A 25,353-nucleotide genomic window follows, 5' to 3' on the forward strand; every position below is an offset into this window, starting at 1 on the left:
GTTTACTTAATTTGACTGTAATAAGAAGCCTGCCCTTCATATTTACTGGGTAAGACCCAGAGTTTAGAAAAGTGTGTGTCCTGCAGACCCAGCCAAAATGTGGGACGCTGTCTCAAGATGTGTGAAAGGCAGGAGAACAAAAGAGGGGACATCTGGTCGCCCTAACACTATGTAACATCAAGATAACAGTGGCTTTGTTCTAATCAGGAGGACAAACAGTTCGTATCTTTTTCACATAGTGAGGCCTCGTCATCTGTTTCTCATATGCATTTGATGTTAATATATAGCACACAGGAACTGCAAAGTCTGTATGTTATAACCATATAAAAACTGACATTATTGTAACAAGAAGTTAAAGTTGTTGGAAGTGAAATGGAGATTTAAAATAGGCTTAAATGCACTTCTACCATTATTCCATGCCTGAATCACACTTCCCAAACCAGACTTGCTAACAATTAAACCACAGGTAACATTGTGTCAGCCATGTTAATTTAAAACACTCTGGTAAACACATGAACCATCTTCTTCTCTTATGGGACTCCAGGAATGAATGGCACGCTCAGATATCGTGACACAACACGCAATTTGGAGAGAGCAGAAAACCCCACCAAACGTCCCCATTCCTACCTGAAAATAGCCTGGAAAAATGTCTCATTATGGGACAGGAATAGCGTTAATCCACAACTTAAAGCACCGTCTCCTGCGTGTCTTCTCCCTCCCTTGCTGTGCTCCGAGTCTTCACCGCGAGAGCCATTAAAGATATCCGTGCTGCCTACGTCATCACCACAGGCCAAAACACCAACAAGTGACGTTCACGAGCGTCAAGAATGCGCGCGCGAGAATGCTGAAAAAGCAGGACTTTTAGCAACATTAGCCAAACAAATAATGACGAAGACGCTGATATTTTAAAGCTATTATTATTGTGAATGTATGCTTTCAACTGGAATCAGGCAGCCTCTTCAAAAGCGGCAGTACCGACATGTGCGCGGGCTGGCAGTAATTACTATAACCTAAAGACGCATATTAACGATTTTAAGCTAACTAGCGTTTAAACAAACTATTTCCCCTGCGCTCTGCGGAGACTTGGGGAAACTGGAAGTAGTTTGCCTCTAGGCAAAGGAAGCATTACCACTAAGAAGCAAGCCTCTCACCAACAGGTCCTAGTAACCATAGGGAATTTAAACTTACCACAAAAACTCCCCGGATGAGTGTTAGCTGAAGGCCTAGCCGGTCGCGCGGGTCATGTGCTAACGTGGCTAAAAGTTAGCTCTTCGCGTTAACAGGACGTTGTTTTTGCCTTAACTTTTAGAGATACCCGATTAAAATGTTCGGTTCCTCGAGATCTGGAGGTGTACGGGGAGGTCAGGACCAGTTCAACTGGAATGAAGTGAAAGTCGACAAACACAGAGAAAACTATCTCGGTAAGTACAGGAGATAGTAGCCATCTGTCTGCTATCAGCAGCAACCAGATGCGGTGCTGCTCATATCGCTCTAACTGAGCTCTTAAACTACGCACACCACGGCCTCACATGCAACTCTCCCATACCTTTTGTTGTCGTTTCCCTCATTACACGAAGTCTGGATGGGTCTAATGGCTGGGTTTTCGCCTTGTCTTTCAGTCTACACAAAGCAAGTCCTAGCTTTCATTGCTCCCACCCCTGAGCACAGACACGTAGTCTCTCCGTTATGTGAGCCTACACAGTTTCCAGCATGCCCAGCAAACCAACAGCAGCTAGCCTACATAGCGGCCACCACCGATGAAAAATAGGACTCCCAAAAGTAACCCTACTTAAATTGTTCAGGAACGTGCATTTTAAAAAGCACTCATGGAAAAGCATCATATTAATATTATTGTACAGTAAGGTCATTATAGATGATGTTATCAGCATATGTTAAAATATATTGTTTAAACACGTGGCTGTGGAGGGGAGGATGCTAATAGAAAGATTAAAAAAAAGTATTTTTTCTTTTAAGTTGTACATAATAAGGAAACTTAAAAAAGGGACAATACTAACAATACCAACATCATCTTTGCCATGACTAATGAATAAGTCGTTTTAGTGAGGGGCCCCTAAAATCCAATAAAGTTTGTGTTTGTGCACATTTTTGTACACACACAATTATCGTGTGTACACAAGACATTGTTTTAATTGACTTTACCCTCCTATACGTACTGTAAATAATTTCAAAACAAAAATGCACAATTCTTGACTATTTGGGGAAAAAACAATGTTGACACCATCTGGATTTCTGTAACACTGGCTTCATTCAGTGTTATGCTACGGCCCAAAACATAAACCTTTCACAATAAAGCTCAAGATCCTGTTGAGAGTTTTCAAAATAAACTGAATAAACCTTAGACTTAAACGTTAGAACAGGCTTTTCCCTGCAGCACACCGTGTAATAAATACTCGCAAAGAAAACGGCGGCCGTTACAACCTATGTCTAAAAATGTATAGTTTCATGCATCGGTAAAACACTCGACTCCAGATACACGACGCCCAGCTGGAAACACTTCAGCTACCCGAGATTCACAGAATTTACAGAAAATGATAAATTTTTGTTATTTATATCATTATCGGACGATATATGTTTTTTATCTGGATATGGTCATATCGCACAGCCCTACTTAAGAATGAAAAGGAAATTATCATACATCATGTTCTGGAATCCGTAATCTTTATCACGTGTCATCACTTCCTCTGTTTCCAGGTAACTCGTTGATGGCACCAGTGGGGCGTTGGCAAAAAGGCAAAGATCTGACATGGTATGCAAAGGACAAAAAGGGTGGTGCACCTTTGTCCAGAGAGGAGGAACTTGCTGCTGTCAAGGCAGCAGAGGAAGAAGCGTTGATGGCTGCACTGTATGTACAACTTCCCATAAAAGAGATAAAACAGGAAGTTTAAACTGACCAGTTTAGTAATTTCTCATTTTCCATTATCAATTTAGAGGGCACAAGAATATAAAGAGACAACCGACTGGTCTAACCAAAGAGGTGTGTGACTTAAATTATGAATGATTTTTAAAAAAAAAATCTGCTATTGTTCAAAAGCTTAGTGATGTGAATTTTTATTTGACTTTCTATGGCAGGACCTTGTAGAGGTTTGCAGGAGGGACGAGGCTGATGGCGATGAGAGAAATGTTGACCGTGTTTCTGGTTTAGGAAGCTCCAGGTGACTTCTTTTTATGTTTGCTTTTTCCACATGAAACAGTGATGTTTAAAGGTGCTTTATTTTTGGAGTAAAATAAATAAATATAGAAAAGCAACAACATAAAAATAAATGAATATTTGTTAAAAGGACAGTATGCATCACTAAGGTGAAGGTAGAACCTGAAGGTGAAGGTAGTTTAATCTTTATCAGGGACTCTTGTTTTAAATTAACCATACACTCACTGGTCACTTTATTAGGTACCCCCTTGCTAGTTTGTTGGGGGTTATTAGGGTTCAACGCCATTTTGCCTTCAGAAATACTTAAATTCTTCGTGTTATAGATTCAACAAGATGCTGGAAACATTCCTCAGAGATCTTGGTCTATATTGGCATGATAGTACCTCACTGGATATCTTATGTTTTAAGTAAAAAAAAAAAAAACAAAACAAACTATTCTCTGTAAACGCTAGAGATTGTTGTGTTGGAAAATCCCAGTATATCAGGAGTTTCTGAAAAACTCAGACCAGCCCATCTGGGACCAACACCAATGCCTTGCTCAGTGTCACTTTTCTTCACCTGTCAGAGATATACAGTTAACAAACAGTCAGGTGAATAATCAACACTAAGACACTTGATACTGATAACGTGTGGCACGGGTGAAACTCAGAGAGTAAACACACAGTGCGAGGCACATCTTCTTTATTTATAGGTTACATCGTCAATATGCAAATATAATCACATTTCCTGTTATGCAGGTCCTGATGCTGTCTGTGTGTAAGCTGTGTGTGTGTGTGTGTTACGAAGTGTGTGTGTGCTACAAGTCAGTTTCTAAGAATAAGATACTGCGAGTCAACTTCTGCGGATGTGTATTTCTGTGCTGATCTCTTGCAGTAAATGTCACAGGGTCAGTGAAATATGTGTCTGGTGAAATATGTGAACATAACATTTGAAGCATAATCAAATAAAACAGTAAAAACTCCATGACATCACCAATCTGATGCTCAGTTTAAATTTCAGCACATTTTCTTAAACATGTCTACACATCTAAATGCACTGAGTTGCTGCCTTGTGACAGGTTGATTAGATATTTGTTGAACGGGCGTACCTAGCAAAGTGGCCAGTTAGTGTATTTGATAAGTCAGCAAAAATGTAAACTGTCATCATGGAAAAAGTGGTGTCAAAAGAGCTTCTTTTCTCAATGTTTTGATTCTAAAGCGTCTTATTGTGTTTTCAATGTTTCCTTCTGCAGTGCAGGGTCTCGGAGAATGGTCCTGTCCCAAAAAGAAAAGGAGGTTGCTAAAATGGGCTTGCCGGTTTTTACAGTAAGATTGGGTTATTACCTTTTTTGGGGTAGTGGTGCTTAGACATTACTCTGCTTTGAGGCATTTTACACTCTGTGCAAAAATTAAGAAATGCTTTTTGTCCAGCACGTCAGGACTGAAGGTCATACAGAAGCTTCAGCAACAAAAACAAATGAGAGTGCAGTAAAACAGGTGGAGGAACAGAGGTGAGACTGGATAATTACTACTTGTAAAATGTTGCAGACACACAAACTTTTTGATTTAGTGGACAAAATCTGACCCTGTGTCCAGTTTCTTAAATTTTCTTTTAATAATAGCCAGTGAACAAATGAATGAGAATGCATAAATAATAATAATACTGATAATAATACATTTGAAATGAAAAAATAATGTAATTTGTTGAAATGTAATCTTCACTACTTTATTTTCCCTCTCTGAAGGCATGACAGTAATAAGAAAAACAAAGAAAAAAAGAACAAAAAGGAGAAAAAGAAAAAGGAAAAAAAGAAAAAACGAAAAAGGAGAGACTCATCCTCCTCCGATTCTGAGGACAACAGGAAGAGGTTGGTTTATTTCTGCATTTAACGTTCAAACACTATTCAGCATGAGTCTGGACTCTGGACCAAACTCAAAATATGTTTTTAGAATCGTGTTTTTAAAGACGGGGGCTGTGGAGGTAGATCAATCCCTGGCTGCTCCCACTTCTAATTGGAAGTATCTTTGGGCAAAGAACCCCAGTCTGCCCTCAATGCGTCCATCGGAATGTGAGCGTGTGTGTATTAGGTTAAAAGTGCTTAGGCATGAAAAAAAAGCACTTCCTCAAGTAGGTGTGTGAATGGGTGAACGAGGTTTACATTAAGAAACACCAAAGTATTTGCTTACGGAGCTTGCTTCTTCGACATCTTTAAGAGTTCTAAACAAATGTCTGTCCTCCTCCAGAACATCTTATGTACGCAAACGTGCGTTACAACTTATCTGGTGCGGATCTTTTATTTTGATAGCGAACCACTTATGTGCAGCCCTGTTTATATTTTTAAATTACATTGCAGTCTTTTTGTTGGGAGCCAAATTATTGTGTCAGCACTAGAGGGCAGTGAGGCACTGTCTTACATGCAACAACTTCACTTGTTGTGTTATATATGGGGTGCATGCGTCACAAGACTTTCTTTATATTTCAATATTTGAAGAGGCAGATTAAACATTGTTATTTATGTGCTTCAGTAACTTGTGCGATAGGAAAAGAATAACAATAACCTTGAACACAATTTTATCAAACAAAAAAAACAGCCAGTTATTTCCACTTGCAGGTGCCGTTTATTCTTCCATACCCTCACAGCATTAATCCCAACACTATTTGTTTCCTTGTACTTTTTAGGCACAGAAAGGACCACCATCATCATAATCCATCATACGTTAGTCAGAGCGGAGCCAGACCCCATGACAGCCACTCAAGGGGGGGAGCAAAGGCCGAGCGACAGCGCTCCATCCCCCATCATCGAAGGCAGCGGCACGACACAGACTCCTCTGATGGAGGATCTCCTGTCCCTCGCAACCCTGCCAGCCACAAGAAGGCCCCTGCTGGTGCCACACAAAGCCACAGGCGGCGCCATGACACAGACTCGGACGACTAATGTCGTGCCCACCCCCACCCCCGATTCAAACATGCATAATGTGGACAGAGTGCTCTACAGCAGTTTGACAGACCCTCAAGACCTTATTTACTTGAACAGCCAAACAGACTGTGGATGGACTCTAATCAGTGTAACAGACTTTAGCCTCAGGTTTTAACTTCTTCATTCAGAAGGTTGCTCATGTGACACTGGTGTTTTGGTTTGACAGTTTTTGATCACGTCGAGTTATTTAATCATCAAATATCAAGTACTCTGTATTGCTTTAAGCTTTGTGTTTTGGGGGTTTTATCTTGGATAAATATAGAAACTTTTTTTCCAAAGCAAGTGGAATGATTTTCTTCCTTGTCCTCAAAGCTTTTATTTAACATTAGTTCAACCCTGATCATTGTTACTGCAAGCACACACAATAATCCCTCATGGAAATTCTTACATGACCCTGTCATGACATGACTCATTCAGTTATTTACATGAACGTGTCTTCTTTTTTTTTTTTTTAGGTTACCATAAAGACATGGTGCAACTGGCACTTTTTGCACAGGAATGTAGCTTCAAGGGCTTGCTGCCAAAGAAGCCTTCTACGATTATAATCAAACTGGTAAAAGAGTGTATGTTAATAAGTATTTCTTTTCTTGAATCTAAGCATGTAGTTTTGGTGCCTAACCAAACAGTGACAGGGAGAAAAAACCCATATCAAAACAAATAAAATGCATAGACTTGAACCCCATTCTTTTGAGTGAAAGTTCTATTCGAGCCGTTCACCTGACTGCCTAAGCACTTGCCGGCAAAAATCCTTCAACACAAACTTCTATTGATTACATTTTCATATTGGAAAACCTAAACATTTGCTCCTTCAAGATGCTTCTTGACACCTTTTTTTCCATCTATACATCTCCGTCTCATCCTACTACTCAGACACTGGCCATTTTCCTTTCTACGTAATCCCTCGTCATTCTAGGTTCAGCTCCGACTGGTGCGATACCATTGGAATGCTCTTTACTGGTCATAATAGAGTAGTGTTTGCATTTGCCTTGAATTGGTCTGAAAGAGGGTATTCTGTGGACTGGCACCTGGGGGGGTACACTAAAAAAAGAGCAAGGCATTCATAAAGAAGAGTGCAAAAAACTAGGCTGGCCCTTTTTTTTTTTTTTTATATGGCCGAGTACCGTTAGACCGCCACACACAAACCAAACTGATGAAGCAGCAGGAGAGAAGGCTAGACAAAGCCACCCTATGAAGGACCCAAGACTCAAACTACCTCCTCTTCCACCGCTACCATACTCTCCTGCCATGTTTTACAGGCTTGGCTGCATTAACCGTAGCAGCCTAATCAACCTGCAAGAATGTGGTCCTAGATTGCCACCCTTACACAATGTGAAACAGGGTGTGCTCTTCACATAACTGCTTTAACCTAAGCACTGGGTGGTTTCATCACCTGGGGCAACATATTTCTTCCTAGGTCAAGGGGTGATAGCCTTAAGAAGTCACAGACACAAGTTTGGGGCCTTTGTAATAGTAATTCTATTAATGCTGCAACTAAAATCAATTGCCAATTAATTGCTGCACATACGTGTTCTCATATTCTGTTTTAGATTGATTCGCTGAGCAGAAAAATGCCAAGGTGATGCCTAATCCTTTTGTCTAAATAGTCTAAAACTTCATTTAATTCTGTAATAGTTGATGTCAAGGGACAGCCTACAAAAAGCAGCATAAACTTAGATTTTATTACATGGTGTGAAACAAAATGAAAATCAATTGCAGTATCAAGCTTTACACAAGAACACAGACAACCAGAAGAGAATAACATTACATTTTAGGCAGCTAAAAATCAAACGATGCAATCAGTTAAAACAGCCACACCCTTTACAAATAAGTTTTGGGGGGAGGCGGGGAAGTGATGTGTCTCATATTTTAAAAAAAAGGCATTTATGGACGGCCAGTTTACGAAAGAAAACCCAACGTGCTGCAAAGGAAAACATTGGCACTAATGTCATAGCTGCACAATGCAAATTCCCAGGTTTGAGTTCAATAAAAGGCAAACGTTAATAGAGCCCTTAGTGAGGATGCTAAGCCACTCCTTACAACAAATTAACAGTGTATGGCTATAGTAATTAGTGGGCTAAGAGTTCCTTTGCAGCTGTATGATGTAAACACCCAGTAGATAATAATGCATGCCCTTAAAGACAGACTACATCATGCAGTTTTGCTAACAAGTACATTGCAAAGGCAGCACATATTCAACCTGAGACTCTAAAATACAAGAATTCAATGCAGGCTCAAGAGGCTGGCTCCTCCCTGTTACCCCAAAGCAGGTAGATGTGAGGTCAATGCAACATTTCTTAGTTTAAAACAACAAAGGCTGGTAGGTGTTCACAGATTGTGCGTGACGGAGGTGGGGGGGCAATGTCAGTACATATAGTCAATGCCAGTGTTTATACTTATTTTGAGGCGCTGGTACTTCTAGTTACTGATAAAAATTACCAGTAGTAGTTGCAAGTAGTGCATAATCAGTGTATGATTCTTTGTTTCTAATAAAAAATTAAAATCAGTCCTTACAGTACGTGTAACCTTTATCTGCTGGTAAAGTCCCTGCCTTTGTTTTTCTATTCAATGCACACATGGCTGCCCAACAGCCAGAAAGACAAATCACCACAGTAGGATTTTAAAGCGTGCAACAAGCTGCCCCATTACCAACTTTATTTACACTTACATAAAATGTGAAAAAAATAAAAATAAAGCTGCTTTACAAGAATAGCCCACCCCCACCACTGGCCTGCATGTTTGTGGTAATAACAGCTGACACGAGAGCAGCTTCCAGTACAACATAACTCAGTTTAGCAAGATCTTAAAAGTAAAGAGCAAGGTCAGAGATTGGGGTGGAGGAGATTGGATTTTAAAATGCCGTAATCATTAATGGTTCTTGAGTTGATTAGACAACCAGTCCAGCCCTTCATAGAGGCCATCTCCGGTGGTGGCACAGGTCGCCTGGATGTACCACTGTCGGTTGCGCAGGGAATGAAGATTGAGCTTGTCTGTGAGTTCTGCTGCATTCATAGCATTTGGGAGGTCCTATAAAAAAAAAGAAGGTGAGAAATCATTAGACAAAGGAAAGGTGAAAAGTGTTTATGATGTACACCTGCTTATATAAAAGACTTGATGACTTACTTGTTTGTTGGCAAACACTAGCAGCACGGCGTCACGCAGCTCATCCTCTGCCAACATTCTCAGGAGCTCTTCACGAGCCTCTCCACATCGCTCTCTATCATTGCTGTCCACGACAAAGATAAGACCTGGAGCAAGTGCAATCAAATAAATGGGTGTAAATCTTCTAAATACAAACCAGAAGACATGTTCAAATAGCAGTCCTAACATGAGCCATCAAATATCAGGCGATGAGGAAAAAACCTACCCTGAGTGTTTTGAAAGTAATGACGCCACAGCGGTCGAATTTTGTCTTGACCGCCGACATCCCATACAGTGAAACTGATGTTCTTGTATTCTACCGTTTCCACATTAAAACCTGTAGATATGAAACAAATATTCACATTAAAAACAAACCGAGTCTTTAGGCTTCCTTCCTGTGTCATGTAAAACAGTTTTTGTATTACCTATTGTAGGGATGGTAGTCACAATCTCTCCGAGTTTAAGCTTGTACAAAATCGTTGTCTTTCCAGCAGCATCCAGACCCACCATGAGTATCCTCATCTCCTTCTTCCCGAACATTTTAAACAGTCCTGCAAACATATTCCCCATGGCGGCTGGTGACAGGAACCCAAAAAGGCCAAAAAAACAAAAAGAAAACCTGTGAAGAAAGAGAGTTGTTGTTCAGCTCCAATACAGAGACGTGCTGCTGGTAAACATAAGAAAACACCAAACCGTGTTCCAACCTCCCAAATGACGGACACACTGCCTCTGATTGCTGTGACAGTAAACTGAAGGTCTGAGATGTGTTGATTACACCATCCAGGCTAGAACAAACTTCAATATCGCCATACATTAAATAAAAAATATTGTGTGCAACTTAAATACAGTTTTAAAAAATACATATGTATTACTATTATTATTACTCCCACTGCACTTAATGTACATATAAAAAAAAAAACAGTGGTGCATTTTTCTGCATATAGCAATTTGGTATTTTTTGTACACTATTTTTTTTTCAATTTTTATTTTTCTAATATATATCTCTAACTTGCTTTTTCTTCCTGTCCCTTATACTATTGTAACAAGTGAATTTCCTCTGTGTGGGATTAAATAAAGTCTATGTCCATGACTAAAGTTTTGTTAGCCTCATCTAATCAGTGAGATGGATCTTATGGATAGATCAAATCATCTTACAGACAGCTACATTTGCTTGTGTCAAAATATTAAAGGTGAATGTTTGAAATTTTGCTGTTATTGAGTGACGTGGGCAGCATGGGAGTGCAACTGTAAAGGCTGTTAGACACTTTTAGGACATTTTTAAATATCCTCAGAAATCAGTATGATGCTACTGTTGTGCTAAACACAATTATCTGTAAGCAGTTTTCTGTTATCGCACTCGCATTAATCAGTGTGATGTATACTATATGCAATATATGAGCTTCTGAATTCTACTTAAAGGCAGAAACTCGTGGTAGCACCAACCTCGATAAAAGGGACGTTAAACGCTCCGTGACTCCTGAAAGCTACTAAATGAAATTATAAGGAAACTCGCTAGCTGTCACCCTGTACCAGTATTTGTCTTTTCAGTTTGGAACCGAATATTTTACGCGGCTAACTGGAGCATTTTCAATATTTAGCTCGGAGCAAAAACTTTCAGAGCAGGTAAACAAACGGTGATGCTAGCTTGTTACGGTGCAACGCTAATAGTCGTCCGACCCGCTCAGATTTTAAGAGTACCAACTTGAGAAATAAAAACAACAATTGCATTTCTATTTATGTGTTTCCCAGTTACACTGAATATGAAATCATGTGCGAGAGAGTACAAAAAACCCTCCCACGCACACAGAAAGGAAGGACAGACTCGTCGATTCAGATAATTCCGCTAACAAGGTGCAAGTCAGATTTTTCTGACTATGGTGATCGGAATCGCACACACTAAAGCCGATTTTGCTTGACAACACATGGGGTTTTGTACATTTACCTTCAGATATTGTAAAAGCTACCTTTTCTTTTTTCTTTAACAAAAAGTCTCTCTTGCACTTACTCAGTTGAAATGTTTTGTTCCCTCTAGGCGTTTCCTTCCTTAGGAAAATGGCGACAGTCTGACACGTCAGAGGTTCCTGCAAAACTCCTGCGTTCACCGTGCCGGGAGAGGTGTCTCCCCCTGTGGTTGCGGGGAGAAACACACGCACACATGACAGCATCCACTTTTAGTTCGTTTTTTTTTTTAGTTTAGTTTTTAGTTTTTTTTTTTAGTTATGGCACTATTTAGAGTAAAAATAGCTTTACCTTGTACTGGCAAGTACAAATGCACGATAAGCATGCTGTGTCTATGACCTGTTGACTTTAATTTACTACTGAAATTGAATCTTAAATTTCCCTGAAAACTAGGAATAGGAATTTATAAAGTTTTTTTTATACCAGTGCAATCATTGCATCTGCTCACCAGCCCAGCCCTTATTGATCCTTGATCCACCTTTATACATAAACAGATTTTCAGTGTCATCAAAACTGATTTTTTTTTTTAAATTTATTTTAAATCCCAAACAGACTACTGCCTATTTCTAGATGTAACATCAATCTCTCAGTTAACATCTAAAATCGAGTAAATAAAGGCAGACTAGTATGGCATTCATTTTCTTTCAGGCTTTCTTAGTTAAATAAATTTTTGTTACACATCTGCATTGATGAGCTGCTCGGTTGGGAAACTGTAGCGATAGCACTTGTGGTGCACATCAAATACATGACACTCCTTGAAGTGAATCCCATGTTGCGTATGTTGCTGGTGTTTCCACCCCGCTTGAAATAATTATGTTACAGACATTACAACTAACACGGCTATCATCTGTCTTCATGAAGCAATGCTTTGTAATCATTCGTCTTCCCTGCAATGACTCTTTTTTTATGCCAAGACACGCATGTATGACATTGCTGATCTGAAATTAATGTGCATTGCCAGCAGCTACAGGGATTGATAAAAGAATTGATAAGTTCAGACACAGTTCCAATGCTTTGAAAAACTTGGAAGCAGTTCCCAAGTGGCATAATTTTTTTTAAAATTCCTATCCCTGCTGAAGACCCACTAACTGCTAAAGTTCCCAGGAGTAGCTTATTAGTTGCTCGAGGTTCACCTCCTTTCCAACCGCACTAATCAAAACCTGAAACACTTCATGTATCTGAGTCCACAAGTTACTTGTGGTTAATCATTCAGCTTTATAATATTCTTCTTGACTGATAAGATATGAAAGGAAAAAAGTCAGAGCCCTGTCTTATGAGCTCATTTCAGCTTCTCTTTGGCAGAATCTGTTGCGATGGCCACCATTAATACAGCTAATTTGTCCTGCAGAGACCTGACCACTGGACTTTCCTACTTCTATGAGCAAGTTATATATAATTCATTTTGAAGTTTCCATCTTTTAAGTTAAGATTAAACAAGAAAATCTGATCCACCTTTTCACTTGTGAATATTGGGAAAGTTTTTAAAATCCATGTCAGCGCTGGACAAGATGCTCAACTGGAAACTTCAAAACAGACATCACAGTGCTATGATGCTAAGCACTGATTAAAACAAGTAATTTTGACTCGTAGTGCATTCCAGTGGTAAATTAATTATCAGTAAAGAAAAAAATATTTTGAAAATCACTGGCTCTATCTATTTTTAATAGACTTCGGTTCCACATCTGAAAAACAAACCCAATGCAAAAGTGCCTTAGACCTGTGTTACCTCTGATGGCCAGCAGTGGGCAGCTCTTCTGACTGCAAAAAGAAGTCTGATGAAGACTATCTGAAGCCAACCCACCGTCTCAGTTTAGATATGACCTCAGGAAACAATTTCCTGTTGAAAATATGGTGGCAGCCACGAGCTTCACTTTATTCAGCAGTTAATTATGGTGACTAGTTTATCCTTAAGGGGGGTATACTGATAAATTAATCACACACACCAAAGTTGACTCATGCTGGGGGTGGATTGCTGGAGGCTCAGACATGGAACTTGGTTAAAAGCGACTGCCAACAGTCTGTATACCAATTATCATTATTATTACTATTATTACTATTATTATTGCTATTGCTTCCAGTGGATGCCACACACTGTAATTGAAGAGGACAAAAACCAAGGTAAAGATGTAAGAAAGAAGAGGTGCAATTTAGGATTAACGATAAAACCACTATCTCCCGATGTAAGTAAATGATTCACTGCTGGATTTAAAAACTGTAAATGCATCCAGAGTACTCACAGTATAAACCCAGGACACACATAATTATATTTAAGGCCTGAGCAATTTTGCTTCACTTTTCCTTTTTAATTATTTTAAACATGTGCGTTTATACCCAAAGCTTGCCGCAGCATGCATCATTTTCTATAGTCTATCATAATTTTTTGATTCAGATTCATTTGAGTTTCTTTTCTTTTCTTTTCTTTTCTTTTCTTTTCTTTTCTTTTCTTTTCTTTTCTTTTCTTTTCTTTTCTTTTCTTTTTAATTTTGCAGTTTCCACTTCCTTTTGTTCCATGACCAAGCCAATAAGGGAAAAACTAACCATATTATTACCGGGACAGTTGAATTTTAACCAGGGTCAACTATGCCTGCTAACCCCAGCAGAGGGGGCAGCAGGAGGGGAGAAGGCCAGGAGAGAACAGCAGGAGGGGAGACTAGTGAAGGACCACACACTGAAGTCTCATAATGCCATTCACTCTGCCACCGTAATTTGTGGTTTTGCCCCGCAGAACGCCATAGAGATCGCTTTCAGCATATTTTCAAAGCAACAGTTGTCCTTCTTTAAAGGTGTGGAAGGTGTTTAATAGCAGCAGTTAAAAGTTTCTGCAAAGTGTTACTGTCTTTTTAGTTTGGCCTACATTTTTCGGACAGCTGTCGGACATTTAAAATCAACGCTGCCATCCAAAACAAACGAAAAATAAAAACATTTTATTATATATAGTTATTAGAAAGAAGCAAAGACCCCACTATGTTTCTGTTTGTTTGCTTTTAGAGATAGAGAGCACACAGAGAACTTTGTTGAGACAGTCCGGGAGGGGGAGCATATTGGCAGAGTGTATACTGCAAACTGTTTCTGTCAAAGCAAACACGCTGCTAAGTGACAAAAAAAGGCCAAGAGTTTCTGTTTTTCAAAAACAAATCCTGACATGTGCCAGTTTGCATGACTGTCATGCTTTGAATGACACGCTTTTCTTAGATATGTAAAGATGATGTAATCTGTGCTTTTCTAAAATGAAAAAGACCAATTCAATTCATAACACAAGGCGTGGAAAAAAGCAGGAAAATGAATGATATAAATCTGATGAGTAAACGGGCATTCTTACTTTTAGAACATTTTAAAGGCAAAAGAATACGTGGTGTACATTATAACAGTTGCTATGCTCATTTGTATCCACAACATCTGTGCTCACATTGTGGATGTGTCTTTCTGTCGAAGAATGAACACTGTACAGTCTGTTATTACCTGTAGTTAGTAGAGTAAATTAGAGGTTTGTCCACGTTTGTGTAGTACTAACAAGATTAGAAAGCATAACAAAGCATTTCATTCTCCCCACTGTACTGTCATTATGAACATCTGAAGTGAGTGCAATTAAAATATTGATATCTAATGCCATAACAGAGAGCTCCTTTTTGTAATCCCAAGACAAGCTTAAACTGTTGCAAATTTTCTCGTTAAAATACAATCAAATACTGTCAGCTAGCGTTGCCAGCATTGCACTGTTATTATACAGAGCCCTTACTGAAATCTACAGCAGTTTCTTTTGGTAAAAAGTAATAGTGGGCTTGAGAAATAGTTCGTTAATCTTTCCAAAGGACTTTCAAACTTTTTCTTTGGACATGGGCTGCTTTTTCACTCCTTTTTTTATCCAGCCCTTGTACTTCACCATTTTCAGATGAACAGTTTTTTCCCCTTTGTTTATTGAACCACTTAACACTAACCTATGATTCATTCAGGCATACAAAAGACACCTAACTCAAGCGATCAAGCAGTATCTACACCTACCAGAGAATTTAAATTTTAAATGGCATCTTTCGTCGTTTAGCTACTAGCAGCCTGTCACAAAAACAAATTATTTCTTCCCATTTCCTTAGATGAGTCTCTGAAAAAAATAATGGAGACTGACATGCATAAAACAGAGTTTCTTCACCAACCAAGTGATTCTCCAAGAGTTATTATCCAAAAAACTTGGCGTGGTGTGCAGTGTGGCCTTAAAGGAGGAAAGTGGACAAGTGGAGAGTAAAATAAGGGATAGCAGACCCAAAAAGCTCTCTATAGAAGATGAAAAGTGTATGCAAGTCAGGAAAAGGAAGGAACAGGAGAAAAAAAGTCCTGACACAGGACCTGAGAGATGCATCTGGCACTTTAGTTCATCCATCTGCAGTTTACTGAAGCCTCAGCAGGAACGATCTCAGCTGAAAGTTGGCTGTCAAGAAATAAGATAAGGAATAAAAGGCTGAGGTATTGCAAATTACACACTAACTGGACTAAAAACAATTGGCAACAGGTCTTATGGGGCGAAGAATCCAGATTTCAAATGCCTGCATACATAATCAAATGCTTGTCAATATTGAGAAGGTCAGCAGAGAGTACAACAGTGAGTGTCTACATTCATCTGAAAACACGGTGGAGGCTCTGTTATGGTTTGGGGCTGCATTTTACCCAGTGGTAATGGGGATCCTTTGAAGGAATTACTAATGCTGGAAAATACTATCAGATTTTGATCCAGCATGAAATACCATGTGGAAAGTATAAGATTGGCAACGTCTTCATTTTTCAGGATGACAATGATCCCAAACACACTGCCAGTGCAGTAAAAACACAGCTGGATAGAAAAACACACAGTGGAACACTATCAGTCATGGATTGGCCTCCCCAGTGCCTGGACTTCAACGTTATTTAATCAGTGTGGGATCATCTTGACAGAGGACAGAACAAAAGGCAGCCAGCATCCAAAGAAGAGCTTTGAATGTCCTTCAAAAGCCTGGAGATTTCTTTTATATAAAAAAAAAATCACAAGAAAGCTTGGACAAGAGAGTTCATGTTGTGTTGAAGAATAAAGGGGGTCACAATAAATATCAACTTTCACTTTGCGTGTTTGCAGGTGTTTCCAAGATTCGCTGCACCTATCTCGTGTTTTCATATCAAAATATAAAGAAATGAAAGGTGACTCAAGACGTCTGCACTGTACGGTATATTTTTATTCTCTGCATTTTCCACAGCAACAAAACAATGACTCAGTGTTTTTGCACTACTTTACTTTGCTGCTAAATAATTGTTCAGGATAAATCATCAGGATGATTTAGAGATTCACTTTAAAATTTTACACTTCCAGACATCACCGCTGATGGGTTTCACTTGTGGAAAAGAAACATTTTATTTAAAACTTTGCACGAATAAAGAATTTCATTTCAAAGAGTTTCATGTTGTGCATCAAAGTTTTTTTTTTTCTCAGATAGTGAGAAATATCCATACCTAAATACTTGTCCTTTATCATATCCTGACTTATATTTCTATGATTTCTTGTACTATTGTATAAATCACCCTGAAAATGCACACTGGCTGGAGGTGATTAATTGCAACAGTAGTTTCCTCATGGTGACCCATCGCTAAATCTCCACAATCTTCACACATCCACAAAAGTCTAAACATTAAAACCTTCACTGAAGATAATTTCTGCAGATCTGTCCATAATCTGAGCAACTGCCTCCTTAAATTCCGGCAACAGAACTTTTACTACTTTTTGATATGTTTACTTTGAGGCAGACTTGTTGCAAACTGTTGTACCCGGATGACTTAGAAGGCAAACAACAGAGTAAGATATGAAAAAGAAAAAAGAAAGAGAAAGAGAAAGAAAAATATTGTATTATTGTATTATATAATTGTATTATTAAGCAGCCATCTGAATGGCACGTTTACTGGTCCCATCTGGACCAAGATAAACCACAATACCTAAATCAAAGAAAAACAGAGAGCGAAAAAAGAAAAGAGAGTAGAGAATAAGGCTTTATTCGTGCAGTGAGTTTGTCAGCTTCATCTGTCAAATATTCTCTACTTTTTCACTATAAAAATGTCACATCTCATCCCACAAAAAGTTTGCTAGAAGTTTGGAGTGGAAGTAAAAAAAAGTAGCATTAAAGCTTTCTTTATTTCAAATGTACTCCATAGAACTAAAGAAAAACCCAAAACAAAATCAAGTCCCAGTTTTACTTTTTACATACAACCACAGCGCAGGTGCTGCTGTTGAGATGTGACAACTGAGATTAGCACAAAAAGTTACAATGCAACTTGTCAAATTCATATTTTATAACTAGATATTGTCCCACAGGATTTAGCCAAGTCATATATCTGGAATTGGAGATAATCCCTTTCGCTGGAAAATTATAGCTTTGGGCTGAAAACAATATTGTCTGTGAACATCTGCAGACAAATAGGCAGAAATAAAGCTAGATAATCTGTAAACTTAAGGATCATAATAATACAGTGTTATCTTTTATTGAATGAGGATATTAAGTAAAAGCAGCAGAATTTATTGGATTGATCATAATATGCATTTACAACGTACCATGTAGGGAGTCGAAAGTACAGTAAAGATCCCAGAGGCAAACGCTAAATCCAACATACTCCCCGGGGAAAGCCAGCGGTAATATCCAACTGAAGGGCTCTTCTCTGTATTCCTTTTCGTCTTCATATCTCACTGGATACTGACAGCTGTGATGTGTGGACAGACGACTAGAAATAGGACAGTAGGGGGTTTATATGTTACACCCCCTCCCCGAAAGCACACACACAAACACGCAAACGCAAACAAATTTTCATGGCATCATCACGCTTAACAGCTTTCTCCAACACATGCACAAACTTGCGCACACACATACACACATGTGCACTCTTTTTTCTTCTTTTTTAAATAGCCCCCCAAAAACCCCCTCTTTATTGATGTTAAATGTGTCCCTAGAAGACTTATGCCCTCCTGGGGGGCCACGGCTTCAGACGGGATAGATACAGTAGGACTCCAAGAAATGGCCTCTGTCTGGAAGGATAATATGCTTCATGTTTACTTCTGTGATGGGAATATGGACTACGTCTTCACCTATGAAGCATTATGGCCATCTCCGCCTGAGTCAGTCATTTCCAAATCAAAGTAATTTTAAGCTGATGAGACAGAAAGCAGAGCTCGTCTGCTGTTAGTGAATGGAAGATGGCTGCCAAGGGGCAAAACAGGCTTTGCACAAGGAAGTGGGTAAAAATCTCAGTAGGGGCCTGACTCCCCTCTGAGACGAGGCCTAGCAAGGATAAAAACGCTCAGTAAGGGGCTTGGGAACACTGATCTAGTGTGTGTGTGTGTGTATGTGTGTATGAAACAGGCAGAAAAAAAGAATGGGTGTGAGCATGCATACATTTCTATGCACAAGAGATGTTTTATTTGTAATCTCACGAGCCTTCGCATTGCGTTAACTAACTTATTTTGGACTTGGGGTTTTGTGTTGTGGGGTTCCATTAATCTTAATAATTGTGATAATAGCCGCACATTATGAAATGGCTCGGAGGCAACCAATAGACTGCTGTGTGAGTCGTACAAAGGAGTTGGTTTGGCTAAGCAGTGTTGGAACTCGGATGGACAGGCATGGGATACCTCCCTCTGCGTCTCATGTACTGGATTACGGGGGTGTGAAGCAGGAAACAAACCGAACATTATTACAACGACCTGCATCGTTGCCATGAGAGGGTCCATGCTGGCCTCTTCCATTGGCAGCAAGTACGACTGGGCACCTTACCCCACGCCTATCACAGTAGGGGGCGCCACAGAGAGAGACAGGCCGGGGCAAAAGGATAAATGTGCACCAGTGTCGCCTGCCAGTCACCTTTGTATGGCGATTGTCGGCGGCCTGAAAAGGTCGTTAAGGGGATTTACATAAAATTTTGCACTCCGCCCCGGGCATGTACGTAAATGTTCGATTCAATATTGAGTCAATACTACTTTAAGGTTGTTTGAGTATTTCACGGCACAGTTTCTGGAAACAAAGGTAATGAGGTGGCTTGACTGAAATGCATCAAAGCTCATGTTTGGAAAACATCAAATCTTTTTCCCATAAAACGACTTGCCCAGTGCAGAATTCTTCCTTCTTGATGTCAGAAAGCATTTGTAGTTTGGTCTTTTATTTTTAAAATATTCTTTTAGTTTTACTTCCAGTGTGACCCTTTCATTCATTCAGTTACCACTAGTGCAGGATATGTGGGAGCCAGTGGTGTTGATGGGAGATGGTGACATCCGTGACAGATGGCTGAGACAAGCTCTTTAAAGACGCACTTCCTCGGAAAGGACATGAATCCTCTGGCGTGGTAAGGGTGATGTAATAAGAATGGAAATTGCTGGCTCGAGTATGTGGGTATACTGGCAAGGTGTAAGAGTACACATAGAACACAACGTCCATGCCAGGGAACTGGATTTCCTGGTTAAGGATGACTTGGTCAGACGTGAGGTTACCATGGTCCATTTTTTCGAATTCTAAGCGCCTTCTGATGACCTACCTCGAACCAGACATTTCATCACCTTCAGTGAAGCCAAAGGGCAGTTTGATGGATGTAATATCTGAAGCTGCCTCTTCTGCTCTCTTTGAAACTCACCTTAAGCATCCACATGGGCTATGACGAGCCATTGCAAGATGAAACAATAGTGAGGATAAAAGTATTTCTTTGAAAGACTTTTTTGTTTCCCTCAGTGGGTTGGTTTGAAGTTGATTCATGTTTGCTATGTATACAAGTTTTTAAGGGTTGTCCCACCCTTGTTCCCTGTTTAAATCCAGCTATATCCCATGTGAGGAGGCATCAAAGATTAGAGTGTGAACCTGTTGCACCTCAGGGTAGATAATTGGTTGGAATGCACAGCATGTTCTAGCAGGGCCTGAAGGACAACCAGCAACAACCAAAATCTGTGGCATCAGAACCGAGGCAGTTTCCAAATTTGGAAATTAATTTTTTCTTTTTTTTTTACTTGTCATGTTGATCTGGTATTATTTGCAGTTCTCCGACATTCAGCTATCTGTGACTTTGACAAGTTGATTATGAGTGGCCCTTTGGCCTAACATGCTACCAAGGTGGTCCAGGCAGCATGTTTTGATTGCTACTGACAAGAGTTTTGTAAGCCCCCCCAAAGAGCATCTTTAACTGCGTGAGTAATGATCTTGGATGCATTTCTAACACAGTCTTCAAGCATGGGCATTACAATTAATAAAATCATGCGGAACATAATTAATATTTTTGACAACTGATGCTTCCTCATGCATCGAGACTCTTATCATCGTACCATTTGTCTGGTCACTTTTTTTTTGTTGATAGAAAGGGCTTCCTCGTGTGTGTATGCTTGGTGTGTGTGCTGCTTGACGGCGCACCTGTCTGCCTTGAGGCTGCAGGTAGAGGTACAGCCTCTCATTTCTGGCTGGCACTCGTGTGGTAATACATTAGAGGGCTTGTCATTGTGCTTTACTGAAGGGCGCTGACAAGCAATTTGACACTCTTGACAGGGTCAGGGGTGTCAGCATGCTCAGACTGACAGGGAGATGGTCACACGAGGGCGCAGGTTTGCTGCCCGAGTCAATTGGAGGTTGTCGCCCTAGGGCACTTTACTGCCCTGCCAAACCAAGATGCATTCATGTTTGATTTACAGAAAATAGGATAAAAGCTGGTCATGTTTTGGCATGTACAGTCTATATAATCATGTCTTCATGATTATATTTGATGGCTATTGCACAATTTTTGGCCGTATCAACATCTGAGAGGGTTGCAAGTTGAATGGATAATGACATTAGACATTTTTTTCCCATCAAATGCATGTTATTATAAAATGCACAAGACAAAAACAATACATTCTACCAAGTAATGTTAAATATTGTGTGTACACTTGCATTTGTAAAGATGTTAAGATGTTAAGATGTAAAGATGTCGGTAGAAGAACTAGAGACTTGTAAAGGCCAAAAAATGGCAAACAATTTAGCTGAAACTGCACAGGATGGAAATAATGGCACAATGAATTCTAAAGTCTCAAATCCTTGTTAAGACCCTCCATCTTTCAAACTAAACTGGATCACACCAAGAATCTCCTATCCCTTTATCCTGTTTAGATCCTCTAATCCCTCAGCCATTTTCCATTCTTTCTCTTTTTCTCATTTCAAATGGTAACTGTTTGGTTGTCCGGCATTGGAACGTTGAGAATTTATCCTCTCAGTGAAAGGAAAGTAACTATACTGAAGAAAGGAAGAACAGCTTGACAGAGCCAAGAATGCTACGGATCTCTTTAAGTCCCATAATGAGATGTTTTCTCTGCTTGGAGCTTGTATTGACATGGAGACTAATGATTTCCACAAAGTAATAGATTGAGAGAGTAATGCGCAGGGGTGGGAAAGACAACACAAAGTGATTTAAGTCCTAGAATAGCCAAGATGCTCAGCTTCTTGCTTTGTATGAGATGTGAAGAACCTTAATAATATCACTTCTGTGGAGCAAACACTCAAAGAAGCGTTATTACAGAGTTTGTAACCAATGTGGAAGTCACAAACATTTTAAAAAGCTTGTGTTAATTGCTACAAAATAGATTTGGTACAGACACACAAATATGTGCACTCAAGAAACGTGAAGAGATCTTTAAAAAATGAAGAAGAAGACATGAGTTGTATGAAACTTTCCTGAGGTTCGGGACCTTCCAATTAGGGACTAATGTCATCTATATTAACCCTTCGCCCCCTCCCTGACTTTGCTTTATTGAGGGAAGGGTAAGGGGGTTGTGGCTACCTCAATAAAAACAGCACTAAAAAGCAATTACAGTGCTGTGAAGAATGGGACTTGTCAGTAATTTGCTGTCTAAAACTGAGGAGATTGCAGGTCTGGGGCCGACAGGAATTCTGAGCCTGCAGTGCAGTGTGGGAAAAGCAGTGGGAAGGCAAGCACCACCCTTTGTGAGGTAATTACTGGAACTACCAGGGGCCAGCGCCAGTCCCTGCTAATGATAACCCCTCTCATCTCCCCTGCTGGTCACCTCGTAATTGATATACCCAATCTCACTTACCCGGGACATGTCCACAATAATGCAGAAAAATCTGAACCTTTTATCCATTTTTGCTTCAAACTGCACTGAGCAAATCTCGAACCCCTCCAATGTGAGTATTTATCTGGAGGATAAACTGATGATTAAATGCAACCCCAAAAAAGGAAAGGAAGTCAAATAAGAAACAGAAATAACATTTTTGGCATGATTTACATTCAGATATTATTATACTCAGTGTTACTTGGAACCAGGAAGTAAGCTGGTTTTCTTTTTCCACCATTGCAAGAAATGACAGTCTATCCTGAAAGTCTGCATTCATTTCAAAGACTTTCAAGGCACGTGTTTGAAACCCCGACACAAGCAGGAACCAACTCTCACAGTTTGCATGCTCTGAAAGCAGCAACTAACTTACCAACTAACTAAAATCACAGCTTTCAGACTTTAAAGTGACAATAACTGAAAACCATGATGCTGCAATGATTTCTATGCTGCTGTAGATCTTAAAATATGATTCCCCAGAAAGAAATGAATGCCAGTGAGAAAGATTGAGCCTGCAGCTGGAGACGCTCATCCTACCTGCTGAACTGCTTTGAGCTGCAAAGAGGTGAAAGGTGGACTAATGAGTGATTGTGTGGGCCTCCAGCTCACGCTGATCTGGACCCCTTGTTAACCTAGATGCTCAGCACTCAATTACCAGCTCATCTTACAAAAGCAGATCTAAACACATGTGGCTTCTTCGACAAGCACTGATGAGGCAAAAGTGATCAGGGTTGGTATCGCATACACATGCCTGTAGTGCATTAGTCTCCCCATATCCCCCCCCCCAATGTTATCAGCCCAGCTTGACTAATGTTCTCTTGTAAGAACAGAGGTGACAAAATTCCTTTGTGAGCTTCAACAATACAAACAGGCACTTCAAAAGGGGATGAGGCTGCTTTACAGCTGTCACATCTCTTCTCGTGAAGGCTGCCCTCTTTAGAAATCTCTCAGATAAGCCATCATCCTCATCGAATGCAGGTGACACGCATTCCCCTTCGGGTGTTGATGTTAGGATGTTTCAGCACGGGAACAAAAACAAATTTTTTTCTGTAAAAGATGATCTTTCTCTTCTCGTGATTCGAACGTTTATCCAAAAGTGGCAAAAAGTGACTGCTATTGTGTGATACGCAACACGTTAAATCTTTATTTAGAATTTAGTGGGTGAGGTGTTGGGTGAGGTGTGAGTGCTGTCAGGGTTTATTTATTTAGAAAACAGAAGTGAGAGCCATTATCACCTCCAGGGCATATGAATACATTACTTAATATACATTTCAATAGTCTGTGATATCAAGACGAGACTTATGATGTGTGTCTTAAATTCATTCATTGGCTGTCAGGCCCTGTAGCAGTACACCACAAATGTTTCTAATATCCATACATATAAAATAGTTTAACGTCTGTTCTACATCCGCACACGCGCTGCTATGTTAAATGCATGAATCCAAGGGAGTGATCTGAATCCAGAGAGAAGAACACCCAGACATCAAAAGACCGGCTTCAAAGTCAGTTACATAATGAAGCGCCCACACACTTCACTCTTCTCTGTAGCTCAATTTTGGTCGGTCACCTCTGCTGTGTACGGCCTACAAAGAACAGCTTTGAGAATCATTCTTTAAAGCGACAAGCTTTGCCCCAGAACATTTCAGGTTCAAATTCTGATTTGCTAAGTTTCTAAGACAAAATCTACATTTTAATATATTTCAAGACAGATCAAAGATCAAATTGAGCGTATCACAATAAGGAGTAATAATCCCGACTTATAGCTGAGCATTTGTGATTCTTGTGTTGGAATAAAGATCAAACAGATGCAGAATGAGGAAAACAGAAACTGGCTGTAACCAAAGTGTGACTTCTGTGGGAGTATTTGCATTGTGTCATGAGAGTGTGGGCCTTTGCGCCGCTCCGCTGCATATATGTCGCTCTGGTCTCCTCACAACAACATGGCTTTATTGAGATGCATGCAGCGGTCTCGACTGAATGCCAGGGTGAAACTAAGGACAAAAACTAAAAAGAGGACACTGATTGCAATTAGGTCCATTGTCTTCCATTTATATGGTTATTGGGTGGCGGCACTTGCAGTCTGGTCGCGTCAAAGTTCTCACAGTCAGGATGCCATCTCACTCAGTGCAGCTTCTGCAGCCTCCTCTGACAACTATCTGCTAACAATGTTCATCTCACTTGTGTGACAAAGCAGCAAGGAGGGTCTGACCGAAGGGGCTATTTCCTTAAACGAAAGCACACTGTTGCTGCAGGGCCCGAGTTTCTGTTCATCCTGTGATGTGTTTCATGTTCTCTACTCATTCGCCTATTGAGCTGGTGTGAAAAATGTCAAAGGTTGCATTGTGGAATGAGCTGCCGACACCCTCCAGGCCGTTAGATAACTCCTGAACCTGGCTGGCTCCCAGGTTCATACACAACAGAGTTTTCAACGTGTCTTTATTCATTTTCAGTCATGGGGAGGGGTTTAGAAGCTGCAGCACTCTAATGAGTGTCTGAGTGCACCCGCGTAATGAGTTAAACTGGGACAGAAAGCTTAAAATATAGCTCGATGTGGAGGTGAGCACACTAGTGAATTCACATGAATGACATCGGAAGGGTATCACTTTTTTGTGGTGCTTCCACTCTGGAGGGGGTGTGTATCAATCTTTCTGTGTGATAATAGGGTTAGATAGCACTGAGACCTGGCCTCTGGTGGTGACATTGTTGCCGGGCTCAAAGACTATCAGGGGTCCAGCAGCTGAGCTGGAACACTGGTGGGCTCTATTCACACCCAACTCCTAATCTATCTTGAGAGAAGGTCTTTCTCCTCAACAAAGCTCCATCTTATTCTAAACTCTCATTACTAAGATTTTTTTTTGCCATTATTGTTTCTCAAAAAGCACAGCTGGCCTCTGCAGTTTCTCAAAGGAATCAAATTATGAGTCCAGCCTTATTTTTTCTTCTTTTGTCCCACAACAAATCCATCTATCTATCTATCTATCTATCTATCTATCTATCTATCTATCTATCTATCTATCTATCTATCTATCTATCTATCTATCTATCTATCTATCTATC

At 40.0% G+C, this 25,353-nt stretch overlaps 3 protein-coding genes across 5 annotated transcripts in view; 1 reads left to right on the plus strand and 2 right to left on the minus strand.

Annotated features, from left to right (window-relative positions):
* The window catches only part of guk1a (guanylate kinase 1a), an 8,019-nt gene extending 6,275 nt beyond the window's left edge, over positions 1 to 1,744 (minus strand). Inside the window, exon 1 of one of the 3 annotated variants that reach the window (XM_013912104.1) lies at positions 1,547 to 1,744. In XM_013912104.1, the coding sequence (XP_013767558.1) occupies positions 1,547 to 1,568 (22 nt within the window). In that variant the 5' untranslated portion in view covers positions 1,569 to 1,744. Of the gene's footprint in view, positions 1 to 627; positions 693 to 1,188; positions 1,253 to 1,546 lie in introns of those variants that run through there. The other 2 variants (XM_013912107.1, XM_005721486.2) reach the window with 2 other exon arrangements.
* On the plus strand, positions 1,098 to 6,799 carry cunh1orf35 (chromosome unknown C1orf35 homolog). Its single transcript, XM_005721484.1, has 9 exons — positions 1,098 to 1,157; positions 1,310 to 1,421; positions 2,713 to 2,863; positions 2,950 to 2,995; positions 3,091 to 3,173; positions 4,401 to 4,473; positions 4,579 to 4,658; positions 4,893 to 5,015; positions 5,828 to 6,799. Exons 2-9 carry the CDS (start codon positions 1,325 to 1,327, stop codon positions 6,081 to 6,083), a joined length of 909 nt encoding a protein of 302 aa, XP_005721541.1. The 5' UTR covers positions 1,098 to 1,157; positions 1,310 to 1,324; the 3' UTR covers positions 6,084 to 6,799.
* A 986-nt stretch (positions 6,800 to 7,785) lies between these two features.
* On the minus strand, positions 7,786 to 11,387 carry arf1 (ADP-ribosylation factor 1). Its single transcript, XM_005721497.1, has 5 exons — positions 11,269 to 11,387; positions 9,689 to 9,882; positions 9,490 to 9,600; positions 9,246 to 9,370; positions 7,786 to 9,149 (listed from the first exon to the last, which is right to left on the minus strand). The coding sequence occupies exons 2-5, from the start codon at positions 9,831 to 9,833 to the stop codon at positions 8,991 to 8,993; spliced, it is 540 nt and encodes a 179-aa protein (XP_005721554.1). The 5' UTR covers positions 9,834 to 9,882; positions 11,269 to 11,387; the 3' UTR covers positions 7,786 to 8,990.
* Between the last annotated feature and the right edge of the window lie 13,966 nt (positions 11,388 to 25,353).

Source organism: Pundamilia nyererei, unplaced genomic scaffold (assembly GCF_000239375.1).
Source record: "Pundamilia nyererei isolate P.nyererei 1_Seehausen unplaced genomic scaffold, PunNye1.0 scaffold00004, whole genome shotgun sequence".
NCBI classification, from domain to species: domain Eukaryota; kingdom Metazoa; phylum Chordata; class Actinopteri; order Cichliformes; family Cichlidae; genus Pundamilia; species Pundamilia nyererei.

Excerpts from the sequence above, each read along its gene's own strand:
- cunh1orf35 (XM_005721484.1), top strand. The coding sequence starts at position 1,325 with ATGTTCGGTTCCTCGAGATCTGGAGGTGTACGGGGAGGTCAGGACCAG. Across the intron at positions 2,996-3,090 it reads CGACTGGTCTAACCAAAGAG|GACCTTGTAGAGGTTTGCAG; the intron begins GTGTGTGACTTA and ends TTTCTATGGCAG. Across the intron at positions 3,174-4,400 it reads TCTGGTTTAGGAAGCTCCAG|TGCAGGGTCTCGGAGAATGG; the intron begins GTGACTTCTTTT and ends TTCCTTCTGCAG.
- arf1 (XM_005721497.1), bottom strand. The coding sequence starts at position 9,833 with ATGGGGAATATGTTTGCAGGACTGTTTAAAATGTTCGGGAAGAAGGAG. Across the intron at positions 9,371-9,489 it reads TTACTTTCAAAACACTCAGG|GTCTTATCTTTGTCGTGGAC; the intron begins GTAGGTTTTTTC and ends CACTTGCTCCAG. Across the intron at positions 9,150-9,245 it reads TAGTGTTTGCCAACAAACAA|GACCTCCCAAATGCTATGAA; the intron begins GTAAGTCATCAA and ends TTTTTTTTATAG.